Source organism: Thermobia domestica, chromosome 15 (assembly GCF_964235325.1).
Source record: "Thermobia domestica chromosome 15, izTheDome1.hap1.1, whole genome shotgun sequence".
Lineage (NCBI taxonomy): Eukaryota > Metazoa > Arthropoda > Insecta > Zygentoma > Lepismatidae > Thermobia > Thermobia domestica.
In genome coordinates, this window is record NC_137468.1 from 163,279,326 (window position 1) to 163,302,363 (window position 23,038).

The window sequence follows — 23,038 nt, forward strand, 5'->3', positions numbered from 1 at the left end:
TTAAGCACAACTGCACAACAAACATGAGTGAGTGGTTAGCTTTCGCACTTCTATCGTGAAGTCCGGGATTCAACCCGCATTCGACCATTTTGACAAAAGTTTTTCTTAATTCCATCTGTGAATGTAGAGATAGTGCGTGTAGTGTGAGTCCTGGCCGACTTCCTTTCTAATCGTTTTTAAATTTTTGTTATTACTAATTACCAGCAGGGATGGATTTGCGAAGAAGGTTAGGGTGGGGATGTCTTTCGGATTGAAGCCTCTATCCCGAAATTACGGAATTTTTAGAACAAACTAAATATTAGTTTTGCCTTTACTCATAAACTTCAAGCTGTCCTCAAAAAATTAGGAATTTTTAGAAAAACTAAGCATTAATAAGAAAAGACCCTCCCAAAATACTTTTCTAAATCCGCCACTGATTATCAGTATAAAATGGTCTTCAAGGTTGTATCTGGAAGATTATAGCTGAATATACAAACGAAACGAAATATTTGTTATGCCTGTACTCATAAACTTAAGCTTCTCTCAAATAAAAGTTAGGAATTTTTAGAAAGAACAAAAAAATTTCAGAAAAAACCTTCCCAAATAATTTTCTAAATCTGATACAGATTATTTCTATCAAATGGTATTCAAGGTTGTGTCCGGAAGATTATTGTTAAATCATTGCACAGCTATAGTATAACGGAAATGTGGAAGTAAGCTCTGACAGATATATTGAAAAACGTATGCTCTTATGGATATATTGAAAAACATAAGTTTAATTATGCGCTAGAAACTAGAGTACTAAGCTCTAAGAAGTGAAACACGGTTGGCTAAGAAGAAATGATCTAGAGAAGAAAAAATTGTCGATAATTCAGAAGTTAAAATAAAGTGAAATAGCTTCTAAAATTGCCCTGAAATACTACGTACTTTATGTTTACTTTAATTCATAAACCATGTGCTCCATCCATCATGATGGTGAATTCCAGAGCAAAATATGGTATTTAGGTCATGGAATCTTATTTAACTTTAGACTATACTATAAGAAAGTTATTTAAACAGAAAAATCATGAAAATGAAAAAAGCCAAAATTTCCAAAATTCTCGTTTTTTTCTCAAAAAAAGCCGGCTTTTTATGTGCAAAAAACCACCGATTCAAAAATACCGGCTTTTCTGCATTTCTACAATTGTGGAAGAATAGTTGATAAACACACCATCATATCGTGTTCCGGAGTTAACAGTTGTGACCTGTTCTTATGATTGATTGTGTTCATTGAAGAAAGTCCTGCTTCACTTAAGTAGTATGTGGAAGTGAGAATGGGAATGAGAACTTTCAGAGCCTTTGTAGAAATAGCTGGATATTCTCTCCGGAGAGAAATCCAGAATGATGCCAGAATCCAGTCTTGCTGTGAGTGCTGGAGCTTCAAACCTAGGTCATTCCTCACATCGACCAATTCACTTTCTTTTTGGGCATTTAAATCTGTTGACTGTAGAACAGAAGGCATAAAGAGGTCCCTCACCCAGTCAAATGAAGTCAACTGAAGCGTAGGAAAATACTTCTCAACATTGGTACACAACAAAGACAATGTGTCTGAAATGAGTGTTCAGAGGTTTGAGTCAATTTTACAGCACTCCGCAAGCTTAAACATGTCATATTTATTTTGTTTTCTAATTGTTCTCCCAAAGTGAAAGTTTCTCCCTAAATGAGCAAATTTTTTCACTTGAGGTTAAGATATTTTCGTTTTTTCCCTGTATGCTTTTGTTCAGCGCATTCAATGTTCACAATATGTCGGCAAGAGGAGCAACTTTATTGCACCCAGAATCATCACTTTCTTCTGACAGAAAGAATAGAAGTTGTTCCTTAAGTGCTCAAAATGTTGATAATACGCGACCACGAGATAACAACCTCACTTCTTGTGAATAAGTAACTGAGTGTATTCAGAATCCATTGCAGAACATAGATCTGAAAATAATCTTATTTTAAGAGGCTTTGCTTTTATGTAATTAACCATTTTTACCACTTGATTTAATACTTGTGCAAGTTCAGGAACAAGTACCGGTAATTTTGAAACAAGTACTTCTCTATGGAGAAAATAATGTTTAAATATAATTTCCGGATTCTTTTGCTTTGCTAATGCCAAAAATCCCTTTATAGAACCTGTCATAGAGGAAGCACTATCTGTGCAAATACCCAAACAAGATTTCCATGACAAATCTGCTGCATCAAAATAATCACTAAATCAAATATATATCTTGCCTCTTAGTTGTTTGGGAGAGCGCTTTACAAAATAAACTGTTCAACACTGCTTTCATCATGAATTAACCTGACAAATGCTATTAACTGTGCTTGATTTGTGACGTCGGTTGACTAGTCCAACTCTAAAGAAAAAATATCAACCTGAAGGAGTAATTGTAAAGTTTGAGATTCAATAGTTTTAGACATGTCTTGAATGCGTGCACTAATAGTATGTTTGACATGTGAATTTTCTTTACTTGTTTTTCGAAGTCTTCCCCAAACATTATTTTTACAATTTCGGAACACGCAGGTAAAATTACAGACTCAGCTGTTGTATGGGGTTTCATTTTTTTAAGCAACTATTTCAGCCACAGCATAACTTGTTTCCTGTGCTTTATCAAATATACTAACTTGTTTTGTGAAAATTTTGACTTGGTGGGTTTCTTGAGACAAGATCTTTTAAAAATATTGCAACGGTTTATCCTTTAAATTGACATGCTTTGTATGAAAATGACGTTTTAACTTACTTGGTACTATTGCTTTATTGAACAAATGCTCCCCACAGACGACACACTCAGGGTGTGCGCGATCTCCTCCAGTCGACTTAAAACCAAATGATAACTACATTTCCTGATACTGACGTACAACACTTTTACAATTACTCAGCGATGAAGTAATCTGTAACGAGCCGGTGCAAGTAGAAGTACTGTTTGATTTTCATCACTTAACTTAGTTCCTTTTTTTAAAACAACAAATTGGTCCATTTTATTGTAATAACACCGCTTGCAATACGTCGGAGTCAAAACACAGCTGTTGAACAATGAAATGAAATGAAATCTTTGAGTTTTACGTCCCATGATTATGCCGGTTAGGCTAAAGGAGACGATGATGAGTAATGAATGAAATGGTGGAATGAAGAAAGTGGAAGGAAACGGGAGAACTCCGAGGAAACCCACTCACACGGTGTTTGTCCACCACAAAGTTCATTTGGTGGGGGCTGGGATCGAACCCGGGACTCCAAGCACCAGAGGTGAACACTCTACCACTGAGCCACCGCGGCCCATCGTTGAACAATGAGTTGTTCTTTCATTCACGTGCGAATGTGTTTTCTACGTAGGTTCGCTTGACGCATACTGCACAAGTGCTTCTATCTCTTGCTGTTAGAACTTTTAACTGAACTTTTAACTGAAGCGAGGCTACGGCAAATAAAATTCTGTTTCTGAAATACTATCTGCTACACAGTAATGTATGTACAAAAATATATTACATTATTTTACTTTTCCATTGTAGAGGTTTATAGTAATGTGAAATACAAATACATTTTTTTCCTATGTATTACAATTTGGTTGGTAGAGAATTAATTATTTTGTTTCGATTTCCTCGCGGCACATCGGTTCGGAAATGCTGGTCTATCTGAACCAAGTAAAGACAACCTACCTTAAGAAATATTTGCTAAGGCACTAAGAGTGTATTTCGTACACAGAGAAAATAATATTTCAATACTATACATGTGCTCCCCTAAAATAGGATAGCATTTTCACTAAGAGTAAGATGTCCTACTGAGCGCAGTATTATGGACTTTTCAAGACAGAGTATATCACATACACACACAGTGTATATATATATATATAAATTTAAACAATATTGGAAGTTGAAATATGTAATAAATTCCGTCGTTTTATTCAAACACACTGTAATATCTACTATATCTTTGGTTAAACAAGCAAATTCTCTTCTTAAAGGAGAAAGTTTAACGCATACTACCAATACACGTGATTCCTGGTTCAATCCTTGGTGGAGGACACAGCCTTGGAAAGAAGACAGCAGTACCTCAGGTCACATTGCTATATTAAATTCATTGTTTTTATATTTTCCGAGTTGTGTGAACTAGTGATGATTTTAAGGGACGGCCTGGGGAGGAAGTTCTATCTCTCTCCAAAAGCTACGAAATTTTCCTAGGTGATTATTAGGTGATGTTCAACGTGTGTTATCAGTATTTTCTCAGTACAGTCACGAAAGAAAGTTGACAAAATTTCTTTTCCTAATAACAATAACTCAACAATAAATCAACCTATTAAAGTACAGACTTTGGCAAGTTGTCAAGTTATAACTATTCCGAGGATAACAATAAAAAGATCCTAATTAATTCATTTATTCCCGAGTTATTGACAAAAGAAAATTTTTCAACTGTCAAATACTTTCTTTTCAATGTGTACTATTTTCACTCCCTCTCCATATGAGATGGTACTACGTGAAAATCTATGAGTTCGTACTACTGCTGACAAGGGTGTCTGTGCACAGTCACGCAAGCGTAGTGCGCCCGTCACATGCTCGGTAAGCTTCATAGTTGATCCTCATGAAACCTTTCCAGTTGTACCAAGTTCAAGTTCGGTAGCCAAAAGTTAATTTTGTTAAAATCTTCATTACACTTTACTCAAACATCAATTGCCAGTCACCACTATCAACTCACTTCTGTGAATCATAGGTTTTTTTTATATTTTTATTTATTTATTTATTTTTTTGCGTTTTGCTCCCCGCCTCATCTCTAAACTGTTAACATGGCTATTTTTTTTTTTTTTTTTTTTTTTTTTGCAAGATGCGGAAGGTTTTGATAATTCAGGAGTATGGTAGTCATATAGTATGGAGAATCGTTGCGTTCAATGTAATATTTCCGCTTGAGTTTTACAGAATTAGACCTTATATTATAATAAGGAAGAGAATCTATTAAATTTTCGGGAGACACACGGATTACTGAATTTCACAACACAGTGTAGAAATTATGGCAATTTAGTGAATATCAATAAACGTACACCATGGCCAATCGGCGCGTTGGGTGTAGTGAAAGGGTAACAAGTAAGTCTTGACTTTGAGTAAAACATTCAGTGGAACCTAACATACTTTAAATGAGGTGACGACCAGCTCCTACCAGAACCGGTTCCTGTCGCTGTTCTAGTATAAATAGTCTTCTGCTTTTTTGTAGGTCTGAAACTGGAGAAGCATCTTTAAAACCCTCAAATTACACACGAATGAATTGTCCTTATGTAACGTCAACTTATTTTTCCTGTACATCTTGTTTCTTTTACTTACTTTTCGGCCCCCACATCTAAACATAACTCGTATTGCATTGGCATTACTCGAGCAGACGGTTCTACAAAATTTTGACACATTACTTACATTTTCAGGCTAGGTTAGAGCTTCGTACTTCTTTTAACAGACCATGCACTAAATAAGGAGCTCCACTACTACTTGCAGATTGACTTCAGGAGGGCTCAGTATAAATACCGTAGACGTGCACAGCATATTGAAATGAATTTTGAGTGATAGTAAAAGTTTTGTATGTTTAAGTGTTCTTTTCCAATTCTATGTCCTCGATTATGCGTATAGCCCCGTCACTGACGCGCCTGCTCCCTACGGACGCACCCCCTCTGCTGCGCTCCTTCCCTGACTCGGTTAGATAACATTCATACTTTTTCGTGGCCACCTAGCACAACTTGGGTCGTGTATTATGCACTGTAGTTTTTATGGCATACGTCCAGACTGTATTTATACTGAGCTCTCCTTAAGTCAATCTGCAAGTAATAATGGAGCTCCTCGTTCACTGCATGGTGTGCTAAAAGAAATACGAAGCTTTAACGATGTAAAACATTTAGCTATTGTAAAGGAATGAGAGTGTGAATATAAGTAATTTCGGCATTACTCGAGCAGACGGCTCTACCAAACTTTGACACATTTCATACATTTTCAAGTTATGTTAGACCTTTGTATTTCTTTTAGCAGAGCATGCACTAAATGAGGAGCTCCATTACTAGTAGCAAATTGACTTCAGGAGGGCTCAGTATAAATACCATGTGGACATATGACATAAAAACTGCAGTGCATAACAATATGCTGTGCACTGACAGTAATTACTTATATTCACACTCTCATTCCTTCACGAGAATTGTTTTACATCGTATTTTACCTATAAATTTTCTACCTGCTCGATTAGGATTCAGATTTCTGGGCTGTCGGCATCTAAGGCCAATTAACTTCTTCACGTATATGAGAGATGACATCCCTCGGCGAGCACACTATTCGATGAAAGGATGAGGGAAGGAATGAAGAGGCTTGGGATCATTGTGCTAGGTACCATCCCGGCATTTGCCTGGCGAGTGAGGAACCCGGAAAAATTTCACTCGAGATGGCTGGCCTGAAAAAGCTGTTACACTTTTTCGACCGAGTGGCCCCACCGGGAATCGAACCTGGGACCGCTCCCATCAAAGGCGAGAGCGTTAGCGATTACACCTTGCGGGGTTCTCCGTCTCTCGACTCAAACCCTCGTATTAGGACTACTTAATATTTAATTCTGCCACCTACAGAAATTTAATTCTGTTACTTATGAATATGCCTTTCGATGTAGAGTATTGAATTTTACCTGCAAATTTTGTGAAATGTGATGTCTAAACTTGACCCGCACTTTTTACAAATCTATGGTTGTGTGAACTAGGATGACACCATATTATTACAACACTGGCAATAGCAATTTAAGTTTTCTAGTTCCTGGGGGAAGCCAAAGGCAAACTGGGAGTCGGATGTATGCCTGGAAGAAACATTCATACGCCGAACAATTTCCTGGCTCTTCACTTGCGAAAGCAAACAGAAATCACAAAGCAATGATAGAACACTAATTGAATGCTAAATAAACGTAATATGTTCAACAATCAGAAGACCTTTGGCCTTCTGAATAGGAACGTACCATTTTATTATATGTCATTGATATATTATTATAAACTGTACGTAACTTACCTTGAGATTGTTAACTATACCGCAATAACAATTTACTGCTTCACACTTTAATTTCCTTCTATTTTCCAAAATGACTATCTTATTTATTATATGCGAAGCACTTCTAAGTGCAGAATAGAAACAGTGTGTACAGTTAAAACATTCCTTGTTTATGTAAACACAATATATTTCTGTGAAATATTTAAAAACTTTTTGTTTACAAGATGTCAAGCAAGTGGATACATTAACATACTTTATGTTGACAGATGCATGCGTGCATCGCTGCGTTTTGGCGCGAATTCAACACTGTAGCAAGGTACGAATTGTTTTAATTTTTTGTTATGTGCGCCTCAATCCGCATCGGTCTGCTAAAACTAGGATGGGCAGTGGGAAGGAAAATACAAACATTCGAAGAATACCAGGGCTTTTTCCCGTAGTATGTTTAGCAGAAGGGGTCCAGAAGCACGTAAAAACACAAAATTTTCAGGAGAAATGGATGATGCAAGTATTTAGACCAGGGATGCAAATAACCGCTCGCCTACTCTCCCGGCCTGGGGCGAGTGGTTCATCGGTGCGGGCGAGTATATAATATCATACGGAAGGTAAGTAAATGATTTCTATTGTAAGATGTGAGCTAGTTGCTTTTTTCTCGTGTTAGTAAAATTTTGTTACTTGTTTGCATCCCAGACTTAGACGTAACATAACGTAACCAAATCTAACCTGAACTAACCAAAAGTAACCTAATATTAGTAGAAATAAGCGAAATTCTATCATTTTTAGGAAAATTATTCTGGACCCCTGCACTAACATAACATAAACTAAACTAATCTAACCTAATTTTACCTAAACTAATCTAAACTCTAATGCGAACAGAAATTACCAAAATTGTAATATGTTTTAGAAAAAAGAGCTGGACCTCTTCTGCTATACGTAGGCCTTCTTCCCTAGCATATAAATTCCCAGGAGAGAATTTATTTCAATTTCTTTACTTTATTTTCCAAATTATAAGAACCATGTGACTAATTACATTATTTTAGTTTATTATCATTTACTTTTAAATTTTAAATAATTTGGAGGTTAAAAAATAAAATTTGTTGACTGTACTTTAAATAACTAATTAATAATATGATTTTTTAAAGTTCCATTTCCATTTGCACAAAAAGGTAGCAAAGTATTAATTGAAGGGTGTGAGGCAAGAACATAGTATCCCACAATTTTTACTATTGTAAGAAATAAAGGTTTTCTGCTGCACAATTCATTTTCAAAGTCGGAAAGCTGTTTTTTCACATAAGACTATACATGAAGGTTTAAGCGGACAAGCGGCATGCGTTGTGGGTACTGCAAAAGGCAGCAATTTCAAAATTGTGGGTTACTATATTCTTGCTTTGTACCCTTCAATTTACAAATTATGAAAAGGCAGTGGCGGCGATTGGACGTGGAAAGTGGGGGGGGGGGAGGCAAGACATGATCTGAATATTTGTATATCAATGTTAGTTTCTCTGGTTGTTTCTAACCATTCGGTTGTATAATTAATAGGATACTATCATTTTCAGTTAAAATACCGCAATACATATTTTCGTAAGTAAATTGACAAGAGCGACGGAAGTAGGTACTAGTCCGTCTAAAACAATAAAGGTGTAAGAATAGATTTGATTCCTTGCTCATGACATCTTAACATTCTGTCCGGAAAATTTTGTGATCAGTCTATTTAATAACAAAGGGTCTTTCCTAGTAAGATACTGAAATCGGCCCTTGATCGAAATTGGGTCGCTATTGACCTAAAAAGTTGCCCTTGACCTAAAACTACCTCAAAATGTTTTTGACCTCCCACCCCTCCCCTTAAAGAATTATCGTATCATACATACTCAAAATTGAATATTGTTTTAATTTTGGAGTGGGCGATAGAGAAATTTTGAAAGTTTCACAGATTGTAGATACTATTTAGATGTAAATGTGCAATTTTTTTTTCAAAATCATCCATACGTATTTTCTTTAATTTTTTTGCGTGTTGAAAATTTCAAAAAAATGTAGTAAAAAAATTGGGGGGGGGGGACACGTAGCTGACTTTTTGGCTAAAAAATTGTTATACCTTAGGTACAACATATATTTTTTTCGGGGCCTGAAAGTGATGGCAACATCTTTCAGTGTCGAGATAAAGACAAACAGTATTATTTATGAGGGTTCATGCATTTTCCAAAATATTACTTTTACATTAGCAGAAGTCACAGCACAATATTTCCAATTTTCTACAGGGACATACAGTTTCTCTGAAGCACATCTGGCAATTACATTACTTAGGAAAATCTTCAGGCTCCGATGGCTCACCTGTCACCTGCAGAATCAAAATACGTTCTTCATTTATGGAACTATAGTCCAACGGATTGAGTGTCTCAGACGGTTCCAAAGCACGAATTCATTTATAGAATTGCAAGTAGCTTCTTTTTTTGTGAAGACTGATAGATCTTGAGTTAGGGGCCAAATCTTGAAAGTTTCTTAATTTTTAAATTAATTTCTACATCTTTCTCTCTGACAAAAGCGGAAAACTCACAGCTGGTCATGAACTAAGAAAAACTACAAACACCGCCAAATTCCGAAATTCCTCAACCATGTTATTAAGCAACAGTTATAGATCGTATGGCTGTTGCAAGGAAGATTCCAACAAGACCTTTAAGCTTGAAGACATATGAAGAGTTTGTAAGAAGCCTTTGGAAAACTGTCTGCCAACCTTCTCAGACAAGCGAGTGCATAAATATTGTTTTCGACGTTTATAAGAAGAGAATTTTAAAAGCGCTTGAAAGATCGAAGCGATTACGGATACAATCTATATAATATGGAGCTCCAAATGACAGCAGACCGTTTCCTGTAGATACTGACGCTTACTAGTTCTCATCTAGAAAAAAAAAAGTTGCAGTCATACTTTGTTGATTGGATATCCCGGGAAAAAGATTCTGTTACTTCATCTGTTCTGATTTATCTTGGTGTTGTAGAAAACATGTGTTTCTACAAAGAATGAAATGGATGAGAATGAACTTATTTTGGAACCTGATCACAAAGAAGCAGATGAGAGGATCCTGGCCCATATTTCTCACGACACTTCAAAAGTAAACAACGTGGTTATTATTTTCTCCTGATGCTAATGTTCTTTCTTGATACCCTCTATCACTAATTACAGAAGTGGAAAAGTTTAGGACTGCAAGAACTTTGGATTTCCTTTAGAGTAGGAAAATTATTGCAGTACATTCCACTTTACTCATTTGAAAGCAGGATACCGCTTGTTGTTTTGACAGTTTTACCAGCTATTCATTCTTTTATCCAGCTGCGACACTACAAGCAGCAGAATCATGTGCAGAAGACATCTTGTTAGATTTTGGCAAAGGGCCACTAAGTGAGAACATGAAAAAAGCACAAGAAGTTTTGGTTCGTGCAGTTGGATCAAGTTTAGGTACAATGGATAAATTACGTTTCCATGAGTTTCATCATAAAAAATACGAAACTTTCAAGATCTGGCCCCTAACTCAAGATCTATCAGTCTTCACAAAAAGAAGCTACTTGCAATTCTATAAATGAATTCGTGCTTTGGAACCGTCTGAGAAACTCAATCTGTTAGACTATAGTTCCATAAATGAATACCGTATTTTAATTCTGCAGGTGACAGGTGAGCCATCGGAGGCTGAAGATTTTCCTAAGCAATGTAATTGCCAGATGTGCTTCAGAGAAACCGTATGTCCCTGTAGAAAATTGGAAATATTGTGCTGTGACTTCTGCAAATGTAAAAGTATTATTTTGGAAAAATGCATGAACCCTGATAAATAATATTGTTTAAGTCTACAATACAGTGACCAGAGTGGGTCGGTGGGTGATGGGTCGCAGTGAGTCACGTGGTGTTGGTCCACGACCCACTAACCCACTCAGAAAACTCTATCCATTTGACCCACTTCAACTCTGGATTTGACAAACATAGGAGATGGAAGAAAAATTGCATGTGAACAAAATTTAATGCTTTACTTTAAGCAAGGGAAGAACGCGCGAAGAGTGTTTGTGATTTTTGCTGTCCCCAATGTTTGGTTCTGTTCTTGTTCTTAAAGAGTAAGTGGAAAAACTGTAAAAGTGAGTGAGGACACAAGATACTGAAGAAGGTTCGTTAAATTACTTAACTTTTAAAAAATCCAGTACCCTGAACCGACCAGATTCAAAGCAATATGAGTATCTGCCCAATGACGTGCCGTGAAAAATCAGGGCCTGAGGCGATAGCATACGGCAGTTCCTCGGTACATATGAGTTTTCAATTTAAAGTTGACTTCTCTGGACTATTCTTTCTCCATGACTGAAATCAGTAAGTTTCAGCATTATTCCACTGGAATCGTAAATGTATGTAATCACTGAATTCACTGGAGCTCCATTTTTTCTTCTCACAGAAAAGCGATGAATTAGAGTAGTGGCTTAAGCGTTAGTTTCATAATTTTGGGGACGCTGGCTCGGTTCCGAGTGTGGCAATTCAGGAAATGTTTATAATTTGCAATATTGATACTTTTGATGTACATTAACATGACAAATATTCAATTTCTCTGGGTTTAAGACTTGAAGCGACTTCCTTCACAGATGAAATGCCAACACAAAATTAAGTCATCCGTATCAACTTCATTCGTAACTGTCTGGGGAGAAATGATTTGGACAAGAACTGATGAATACATAAAGGCTAAACACGTCCTTACTGCTGTAGTATGGCCAAAAATGAGTTCCAAGGAATTGTTCCTAGCTGCTCACAAATTGCAAATAGTGATCGAACTTACAACGTTAGCCACAGGATTGATCCTATTTAAGATGCCACTTCACCATTCAACCTAGAACAAGGGCGAAACAATGCATTACTGTTATCAGCTAAGAAATATTTATATTCCATTTCTTGTTATAAAACGATAATTCTATCTTTAAATCTATAAACGTAATAATATTATTGCCTCCATGGGTAAATCTAAGAAACATCTGACATACTGGATATATTTTCTGTTCCTATGAATACCTTCAACCACGTTACTTTTTCCTTCTGTGGTAATAGTATTAATAATAATCATAAAGGAATAACATAATTACAATACCTATTATATAAACACTATCTTCCCATCTAGAAAAAATAATAATTGCCACAACGGGATTTGAACCCAGGTAATTGAAATGGGAGTTTCCTGCTTTCACATTTTTTAAAAAAACAATTCGCCCCAACCAGAGTATTGTTCGCCACTGGCAACTCGTGTTCTTACGACGTATTCCAAACTCTACAGGGACACGAATACAGAAATACTGAGGACAGTTAACGTTCCGACTTTGCTCTTCAGAGGAATTCGAACCCCTATAGGACTGTGCCTCATGATCAGAAGCAGAAATCCAGAGATCACTTGGTTAGTGCCACCGGCTCAATTTGCTACAAATTCCGCATATGAATATAAGAAAATAAACTAGTAGTTATGGAACGTAAACATAAAACTGTTTATTTCTTCACATGTTGATACAATTCAAAGAATGTGAAAATAATTTCTGTCGTCTCTTCTTCTTTGGAAATTAGAAGTTATGGTAAAGACGAAATGTAATGTAAATCGGGACCATCCTTGTCACCGATAACGTAGCCTCAACTTGAAGAACGTTTCGTGATATTTTCCTCAGTGACGAAGGTCTATATAACTTGTTTTTGATTTAAACAAGGAAATCTCGAATAAGTCATGAAGATACTCACACAAGCTTTCCAACAAGAATCTTGTTTATATTTTTCCAAGAAACGATTTTAACTAGATATTAGTTTGGGTGGAAGGTTATGTGGCGCGGTAGATGAGTGGTTAGCGCATTGAACTTCTATTCGGTAGACCCGGGTTTGAGTCCCGGCCAGGCTTAAACTTTTTCAAGTGTTTCAATTTCAATTTCAATGCATACTCAGTGTGACAAGCAAGATCTCTTCCCTTGTTGGAATAAGGAGAATTGGAGAAAGTCTGTCAATGGAGACAGTGATTTACAAACTTATTTACAGCAGTTGTTCTAGATGTGATATTTTCGTCTACTTTCAAGCATTTTCTGATTCATGTGTGATCAGTGTTTTTATTTCATTGAATAATGAAATAATACGTTACATACACAGCAATATTGAGATTAACATATGATGTTGTTTGGACAACACGCTCTGAACCAGAGAGATTCATCTCAGAATGGAGAAATGTTTCGTGCGTCATCTACTCACCATTTTACTTGCATAAAGACTTGACTCAGTGCTACCAACTGGGAAGTGAAAAAGGGGAAGGTGGAAGAACATTGCCTACTAATAGAAAACTGAAAAGCTTGTTGATTCGACCTATTAGGAAGCTAGGGTGAAGGGCTTCCTTGGAAATGTCGACCCGCCCCGCATTGCGGGGTTTTGACGCTATAGTCGTTACTCCACTGCTCCCACCTCTTATCAAAATACATCATCAGCAAGAGAAATATAACTTTTGTATCACTAGTAATTCTGTTTTAGATCACACGCAGAGAGACAAATGACTTCTGATATCACCTTTGAAGGATGGAAAGAACAAAGAGGAACAAATACATGACTCTAGCTCACCATTTTTCCACCTTTTTTGTTTTTCTTTCCCTTTTTCTTGCTTGTTGCTTTCTCTGATACCCTTGTTGCCTTTTTTCTCACATGGCAAATGGTTGTGTTAGAGCCTGTCTTCCTTAGGTGACCTCGAAAAATATACGAAATATGGTTCGGCCCCAACTCCGTCCTCTCTGACGGAGGAAACCCTCCATTTGCTTCTGGAAAAGAAGTGAATGATCTCAGCTGTGTTGCCAAATTGTCATTCAGTCGTTTCGTCTTGACGAGTGAAGATCGTAGGCTACTTAGAATGGATAACAAGATAAAGCACAGTAAATTCCCTGAAGCAATTCATTGCGACAACGCTTCCGCATCCAACAATTGAAAGATCTTGGGCGCAGCAACTTGTACGGGGTACGGGGAAACACATGGACAGTAGCGCTAGAAGGGGCAAAGTTTAAATAGAAAAGATTTTTTTCTAGTGGCGTCATTGGTATAGCTTCTCTGTTTTCTGACAAATGACCATCTGTGTGTCCGCGAGACTGTGTGAAACATATACAGATGGGAGACTGTTTTTGTCGGATCACACAACATAAAACAATACCCTAAGGTAGTGGCCACTAACACATGAGTCACGGTGATAAGGAAAGCTGAGTAGATAAAATTGTTTGCATTTCTTTTTGACTTTTCTTATTCAGTTATGCGTGCCTATAAGTATTTGCAACTCATGCTATTTTCCACCAGTCGACACAATTTTAAAAAGAAATTATAGAGTAGAAACTGAAATTAGGAAGAAAGGTTTACATAGATTGTGATGTCAAATAATAGAATTCAAGGAATAATAAACACATATTTCTCCCATTATTATATTTGGAGAGGGGTTGAGGGAGAAATTTTAGTTTTCTTTCCTAAAAGGAAATTTACAATAACAACAATACTAATAATGCATAAAATAAAAATGACAAGTAAATAACTTAAATTCAAAGTAAAGATATTATGTAACCAAATACTATTTGTTTCATGTGTCTGTGGCAATTACGACTGATATTTTTATGTTTATTTCTAACCCTAGAAATCGGTTTAAATGCCTTCGTAGTTCAGGAGGCGCTGGAGTTTAAGGCCCTCGTGATTTAAAAGTTAATTTTTGTATGGTAATAATGATGTTCATATTTTGAGGTAACCTGAAGCAAGGGTAGATCAACAATTAATATGTATAGAATGGCCTCTATACTCGCAGATCTTAACTTTAAGAAACATCGACACATTAATGGTTTAGGAATTGAAAAAACGCCAACAAAACTCAAAAACTGCTGACAATGTTTCGAAAGACATGCAGCTATATGTTCGAATCATGTAGCAAGCAAACCTAAATATTTCGGTGCTAGAATCCAATCTGATGGCAGTAAATACTAGTGTTGTTTTATTTCGAAATATTAGTCCTCTAAGGTTCTTTTTCCTTGTTATTTCAAATGAATATTCAATCCAATGACTAACGACCGAAAACGATTATTTTTGCTTCAAGTTAATGAATAAAACCCAAAGTTGAAATAAATATGAGTAAAGATTAGATTTAATTATCACGGGTGACATTTGCATTCATGATAAGAGGGAGAGTTTTCTTTAAATCTTACATTTATATCTACCTTCTCTTCGACAATTTTAAACCTCACCAATAATACTAAATTTTCCAATTTATTTTTGAGCTTGAAAGGGAAGCACACTTATCTTCATGAAATCAGTATTTTGCGGACGTTCTCCTTAATAGAATAATTATCATAACTTTGGTTGGGAAGATTTTTCGTTTTTTATACGCATCATAGTATAATACGGTTTTTAACTGAAAGGAAAGGTAATATTTTTCAGAAGTCGATGGGCAAATACATCGTTTCCAGTGTGAATAATTTCAGCTCGACAGAGTAGCTGTAAGTCTGAGATTTAAAATAACCAGTGTGCGAATTAGATAATCTATATTGGGGGGGATAAAATTAGGCCAAAGGACATAGTCTGAAGGTTCAAATTTCAAAATGAGACAATAAATGCCTTACCTCCATATATATATATATATATATATATATATATATATATATATATATATATATATATATATGTGTGTGTGTGTGTGTGTGTGTGTGTGACATCTGTAATAAATAAGAGATTTATTAATTTAATAAATCTACCGACAATAACTATGCACATATATATTGTCTGACATACACACACCCCACTAAACCTTTCTGAACGTGTTTTAATGTTGTACTCACTCTTGTTCCCGTAGCTCTCTAAGGTTTATTTAGTTAATAATTCGCCTCGAGCGATGATCACAAGCATATGTTAATTTTTCCACTCATATTGAAAGCTTCCACTTTGCATTAATACCTACAGGTTGCGGAAAGAAACCTACTTCAGTCTTGTGAAAACCACTAAAGTTATTAGTTAAACCGGACATTTATTTTTTTTTTTTTTTTAAAGAAAGTCTAGATATTAGCCTATCAAATAAGAAATGGATTGTTGCTGGTCCCGATTTCTCACATCAAGGTCAAATCGAAGGCCAAATGTTTAAAATCTCTCAATTCAAATTCGAGCTTGTGCTTCTACTTCCCGCTAAAGCTGTGCTCATCACGACTTTTTTTTCTCCAAATATCGATTCCGTGATGGGCACAGGAAGTCAACACTTAAAAATTACTTTACTGTTAGGTTGAAGATGAGTTGATTCACTATGGGCTACGTTATTCAAATAAAGTAAAACATTACACTGAAGTTTTTCAGACAACATTAATTGCGTGGACAGCAAACTGTACAGCGAAAAGATGGAAAAATGAAGGGTTAACTTAAAAAAAAAGAAAACGCTTCAGTTTAAATGCTTATACAGACACGGACAATGACACGGAGAACCAGTCGTATTAACAAATGCTGAAACAAATCTTGAATTATTCGCTTATTCACCTAAAAATCACCTTCATTAACATGTCTGGTCACTAGGAGCGTATCCCCCAGCGTGTACGTTAACATATACTTACGAGAGAATACCTATATCTCAGATTTTGAGTACAGTTTCAAAAGTTCATTTCCGTAAACTGTAAAAGCAGTGATTACTATGCTAATTATCACAAATTAAATGCAACTTTTGAGTTGCATACACACAACCTACTAGGGAATGAAGACCATGTGCTAACAAAGAGTACACTGGAAAATGAAATAACATGTTATAACAAAAAATAAAATAAGATGATAATCGATACAAATATAGAGGATGAATATGACATATCCGAACTTCGCCAAGTATGGTAGAAGAAGCTATTTGTTTACTTCTTCTTGGCCAACCGCTAAGAACATTTATAAATCTATATGTGGCTTTGTTATACGCAATTAGTACATTCAAATTCACAAACGATGTCGAACTGAAGGGTACGAAGGTACACTTGCAAGTAACAACCGTAGTCATAATAATATAGTTCTACTAAACAACGTTGAAAATAGGGGGTAATTAGGTGGTAAGTAGAAATGACCAAAACTGAAGAGTTTACATCGATCATTTCGAAATACAGCTAGAAGATTAAATTTACAAGAAATAACAAAAATCAGTGAAATTTGGAGTTATACTAAGCATAGTTTGAGGGGGAAAGCGAGCATCCCTGGTGGGGATACTTCAGCTGACTTCTTTGGGGGGGAACAAAATGTAATTGAGGGGGAAAATCCCCCTCATCCCCCCCGGTAATTCGCACCCTGAAAATAACCCACACTTTATTTTATAAAATTTTGAAACTTTTTATAAATTTCCGGCTAACATTTCAAATAGAAATGGAGCTAGAAATCACTCCTTCATTATGACAATTCTGACTCAAAGCAGTGGAGAAAATTACGAAATCTTGGAAAAATAAGTCCAAATCGCATCAAACCAAAACACTTTTTCACGAATGTTACGATAAAAAAAATAAAAATCAAGGTGGGAGTATAAAATTCTCATTGATGACCGTTTTAAGCTCAAGCAGTCGGTATGATAAGAATCCCAGAAATAATGTGCGGAATACTCAACTCAAACTTTGTAGTTTTAAGCATGATTTACTTTTTTAATTCTACGTCAGCTGTATACTCACATTCTAGACCATTTTTATCGTAAGAAGTGAGGGTTGAGAAAAAGAAGCAAATAACATTTAAACAACAATCGTTAAGAATCGAATAATGTTTATAGGTATTGTCGTCGAACTTCTCTAAATTTCAGAAAAATGTAATTCATCCTCTGCTTAATAATTTGACCACTTGAAGATGATAAGCAAGTTTCAATGAAATTATCTCTATATTGCATCTTAATTGACTCGCGATCTCCTCTGTGGCTAAGCGGTTAGCGTAAGCGCCTTTGGCGTGGGAGCTCATGTGCTTCGGATTCCACGTTAATCAGTAGGTCCACGTTTCATATAGCCTCATTGCTGAACGGGAAGTTATTTCAAACTCAATTCAACTTAATTGACTCACTTTGGTGAAGTGGTGAAGCGTATCAAGGAAAATTGTTCTCTTAATTTATTTAAATAATCAAATTTCTATGTTTGGGAACTTAATTCCTTTTACATGCTTACTCTTTAACTGATGTCGTAAACAGGAAAAGGGGAACATGTATATGAAAACAGAATCAACGTAGATTAAACTGTAAATTTTTTCACATACAAAAAGATACTTTATAATATGGGTTGGATATTGTTAACCTGTACTTAAATTTCGACTAGGTTCAATCTAACTCAACAGGGTTATTTCGAAAGGTTGAAAGAAGCCACAATTAAGCCTTTATTAAAATTAGCTATAGTTAGAAATTCTGTCCAATGCAGAAATGAATGAGGGTTTTTCTTAAATAACAGATTTTTATCGTCTTATACTTTACAAATATTATATTTTTCGTAAGAATTTAATATTTTCGCAAAAATTACAATATAATTAAATCTAATACTGAAGTGGATCAGAAAACTACCATTGAATAAAGTCTCTTCTCAGTAGTCTGTAAAGAATCTAAATTCAAAATTGAAAAATTTATAAATTAAAAATTAGGTAGAAATTTTCGGAAAAGCGAACAAATTGAAATAAGATATAAAGGTACTCTAATTTCAGTTACCAGAACTTGAACATTTATGAAAATTCCTCTTCTGACCAGTTTAACTATTTAGTATCTACTCCATTGTTTGCATATTAACCACTTATCGGCTTGGATGTCCTGAGTTGCAGAGACCCTAACAACCTTTTATAGTCGATACCCTCACCGATCATTACGCTTGGTACGTTTCGCTATTCGCTCTCTGGGAATAAATACACGATTAGGATATCACTCAGAAAGGCAGCGCTTTACACTCCTTAATAGTCTTACACACAAGTGACTAAGAAAGTTTCACCGACAAAACTAATCACTATGAGTTTCCTTCCTTTTTTTACTTATGTAGTCGTTACATTTACGACGGCAACAGAAAAACCTGCGGATCGGTAAATTCATTTAATGATTTTTTTAAAGATAGTGCTCCACAGATGACATGATCGACGGAAAATATGCGAACTAAAAACAGTGTTGCAAATTTATGAACTCTAGTAGTTACTGTTGTTATAAGCACTATATTGTGCTGTTAAGACAGAAAGAAAAATGTTTATTTTCTTGTGTACATGTGATTCCATTTCATTGTCGAGTCGCATTCGACAAATATATTCTTTTGTTTGTCGGCTGAAGAATGAGGTCTATATATGATGAATATAGAATACAGTTGGTTATATGATTTTGTTTGATTTGAGTTTAGCATCCGTTTCAGCAGCAAGAGTATGTGGGACGTGGGATCCAGGACATGAGATCCTGCTTAACGTGGAATACGAGCCAAATGAACTCCTACCGGGAATCAAACCAGGGTCTCCCGCGCCAAATGCGCGTACGCTATCCACATAGCCGCGAGGGCGTTCTAATGTGAGTTATGAATAAAACTGATTCCTAAACGTTTTCAACTCTCTTAATCTATAGGTAACCTTTTATTTTCACTTCGTGTGTTTCAACGAGATTTGCTTTCTAACCAGAGAAGGAACTGAACTAGCGATAGCAAGGGAAGATAAGCGAGGCAGTTTAACTTAGGATTCGAAAACAAGCTCCCACAGGGAGACAACCTATTTCCTATTAAAACAATCTGGGCAATGCTATTAAAGCAATATAGCCACGTGGAGTATATTGCTTTTCTGGAAATAGTAATTTCAGTAAGTGCATAATATTACAGAACAATTGAATGATTTTGTGAACAATAGAATTGTGTTACGTCAAAATAAAGACGCTAGCGTAGCTACGTATCTTTCACTATGTGTTTTATTGTTTTTGCAAGATAAAATGAAACAATATCCTACATTATAAAGGCTTCCCCAATCTGTATTCACAACGAAAATACGATTTTTCATTAAAATAATAATACAAATATATATGCGTTGTCGCCATTATTATTTAACTTTGTGCTGGAATACGCCATAAGAAAAATCAAAGATAGCAACCAGGGCCTAGAGTTGAACGGCATTCACCAGGTTATTGCATATGCTGATGATGTAAATTTAATAGGGGATGATAGGAGAACAGTAGAAATAAATGCAGAGATCTTATTAAACGCTTGCAGGGACATGGGTCTAGAAGTAAATGCAGAGAAAACTATACAAAAGTTCAGGTTAGGATCAGAACGGAAGTGACGACAGTTAGCAGGGTTGCCAGTACGTCACGAAGAAAATGTTGTTTATTCTAGTGTGTGAGCGTATATATTTCTGTACAGTAATATGATTTTACATTAGTTCCACAGAACATCCATTTAGGTTTTCTTTTTCAATTTCGTCACAATGATCTTTATATGTGTCAAATTATGCGTAAATATTTGAAAGAAGAATAAACAAAACAACTGCAACGGTAGTTTTCTTTGTACCAAGTATTAATGAAGCAGTGACACTTTAAGCTTTGAACGATATCAGTGATTACAAGAAATAAACATTATTTTATATCTGGGATTATGCTTTGTTGACATATGTACAACTTATTTACGATTATTCCTTATATTTAATTTACGTAGAAGCGGATCTGCAGTTTTCTCAACTCTATGTCATGACATTTGCCAAAATGCCATGCGACTCCGGAGGAACTTCATTCACATACATCTACTATAGAAACAGAGATAATCTCTGCACCACTTTCACATTCAATTCTTAGACAATATACGAGTTATTACGTTGAAAGGGATTCTTCAAGGGTTAACTGAAAAATAACTATCACACAGAAGGACTGGTGATGTGATTTGCACTCGACCTTTCATCTCCGGAGCTTGGGGTCCCTGTTCGATCCCAGCTCGCGCGTGTGGACTTTGTGGTGGACAAACACTGTGCTCGTGAGTTTTCTCGGGGTTCTCCTGTTTCCTCCCACTTTCTACATTCCACCATTTCACTCATTTCTTATAATCACCGTCTCCTTTAGCCTAACCGACATAAGAGTGGGACGTAAAACTCAAACATTTCATTTCATTTAAATGGAATCGGTTTGAATTACAACCGAATTCCTTAGCCATGAGATAGCAGATGAAGAAAAGTTTCCTTCTTCCCAAATATATCAACCTGAAGTGTGAACAGCAAAAAAGCCGTGAGAGTTTCAACCTTATGGATTTTATTATTATTATTATTAATATCATAGAGCTTCTATAGCATTGGTTGCTGGGGAATTAAGACCGTGCTACACAAATACTTCTGACAAATGTATAGAAAATAATATGGGAACGTTTCCGCTGTAAATGGACTTCATATGGCACTATGGACGCAGATATGTTTTCAACATTGGTGGGACGGCCAAGCAGGCCTGTAGCCAGCCCAAAAATGTAGGGGGGCCCGGCTGAAGTTAGGGGGGCCCCGATCCAACCATATTATAGTTTATCACCATATTATAGTCCATTTGCCAGCCTACCGTGAAAATTTTAGGGGGCCAGCCAAAATTTAGGGGGAGCCCGCCCCCCAGACCCCCTCTGGATACGGGCCTGCAGGCAAGGCGTTCGCATAATCTACTTAAAAAAGCAGTGGTTAAGATATTTATAAAGTTGAAAAACAATGTAGTGGAGGATCAGAGGAGCAGGACTGTCTTTAACATTTGGTGGAATAAAAAATAAATGTTTAGTGTGTTAGCTCTTAAATAACATACAAATACATATGTATTTTTTCTGGTATATATTTCACAAACGAAAGAAAAAGCAGCCTCCTCCCCCAGTACTAGACAACGCTAAGTACAAGTTCTCGAAAAATGTTAGTGCATGAATATGAGGTTTACAATTTTCACATTTCAAGGAATAAAGTTAGCAAAGCCCCCTGAAACAAAACCGTAAATATCCCACTGTTCTAGTAAGGCAATCTCTGATGAATCCCAGCACACCCTTTTAGCCAAATTCTAAGAAGAATGGTCATGCAGTGGCAACCGTTCATTGACCGAGGGGTAGGCCCTTGTATGGGTGGGTGTCAGTTTTGTCGGATTTCCCGTGTTGTTGTGTGTGATATATGGCTTTTGAACATGCATTCACCCACGCAGTCTTTGCGGAAATCCGACAACAATGACCGGAGAAGTTGCCACGCGTTGTCAATTCACTTTGACATTTTGGTGTCTTTGTAGGCGAGCGGTGGTGTGTCAAGTGTTTTATTTACATTATTTGTATATTTGCGGTGGTGTTTAACATTTTGTTTTGTTGTGTTGTGTTTAATTGTTATTCCTGATTTTCAATTTGCGAATAAATCGCAATGGTTTCAAATTCTCCTCATGCTACAAACAGCAGCGGAAACAAGATAAACCTCTCACTGCAGGAGAGAAAAGAATCTTGTTAAATGTGTATATATACTTTCGTAATCAGGGGGAAAAGGGGGGCATGGAAACTGTTAGAGAGACTTTGAGAAAAACATCTGAAGCAACTCTCATTTCTCCCTCCACTATTATGAACGTGAAGCGGGAATTTTTGAGTAATAATGGTCAAGTGTCCACTCCTAGGAAGAAGAGACCGAATGATAGGAGTGACTCGGCTACAGAAATATGATACCTTTACACAAGCAGCAATACGGCGCAAAATTCATAACATGTATAGAAAAAACGAACTCCCTACTTTAGCGAAAATTCAGCGCGTTATAAATGAAGATAGTGACCTACCGAAGTTTTCTATTTCTACTCTTCGAAGATTCATCATTGATATGGGGTTTAAATTTATAAAACGTGGCCGCAAATTGTTGTTGATTGATAGAGAAGACATAATAGCATGGAGGCATAGGTATCTGAGACAAATAAGAAATTATAGAGCTGACGGCAGAACTATTGTTTATACAGATGAATCGTGGGCGAATGCCGGAATAACCAAATCAAAAGCTTGGAAAGACACATCAATTAAAACGGCAGAAGAAGCGTGGAAGGACGGGCTAACTCCAGGTCTCAAACCGCCGTCGGGGAAGGGAGGAAGGGTCATCATAATGCATGCAATGTCCGAAAATGGCCTTTTTTAACTCTCTGTTCAG

The 23,038-nt window shown here is 36.2% G+C and overlaps 2 protein-coding genes across 5 annotated transcripts in view; one reads left to right on the forward strand and one right to left on the reverse strand.

The window, feature by feature from the left end:
- Positions 1 to 23,038, reverse strand: part of LOC145671331 (DNA damage-binding protein 2-like) — a 212,196-nt gene that overhangs the window by 160,751 nt on the left and 28,407 nt on the right. Inside the window, exon 1 of one of the 4 annotated variants that reach the window (XM_081740342.1) lies at positions 6,997 to 7,275. The exons of 1 other annotated variant lie outside the window; for it this stretch is intronic. The gene's annotated coding sequence lies outside the window, so the exon portion shown is untranslated. Of the gene's footprint in view, positions 1 to 2,738; positions 2,762 to 6,625; positions 6,745 to 6,996; positions 7,276 to 23,038 lie in introns of those variants that run through there. 2 more of the 4 variants (XM_081740343.1, XM_081740345.1) reach the window with 2 other exon arrangements.
- Positions 22,502 to 23,026, forward strand: LOC145671697 (uncharacterized). The gene has a single exon (XM_081740897.1). It carries the CDS (start codon positions 22,502 to 22,504, stop codon positions 23,024 to 23,026), a length of 525 nt encoding a protein of 174 aa, XP_081597023.1.

What these genes read in the sequence shown, in the direction of transcription:
- LOC145671697 (XM_081740897.1), top strand. Translation starts at nt 22,502, where the DNA reads ATGGTCAAGTGTCCACTCCTAGGAAGAAGAGACCGAATGATAGGAGTG.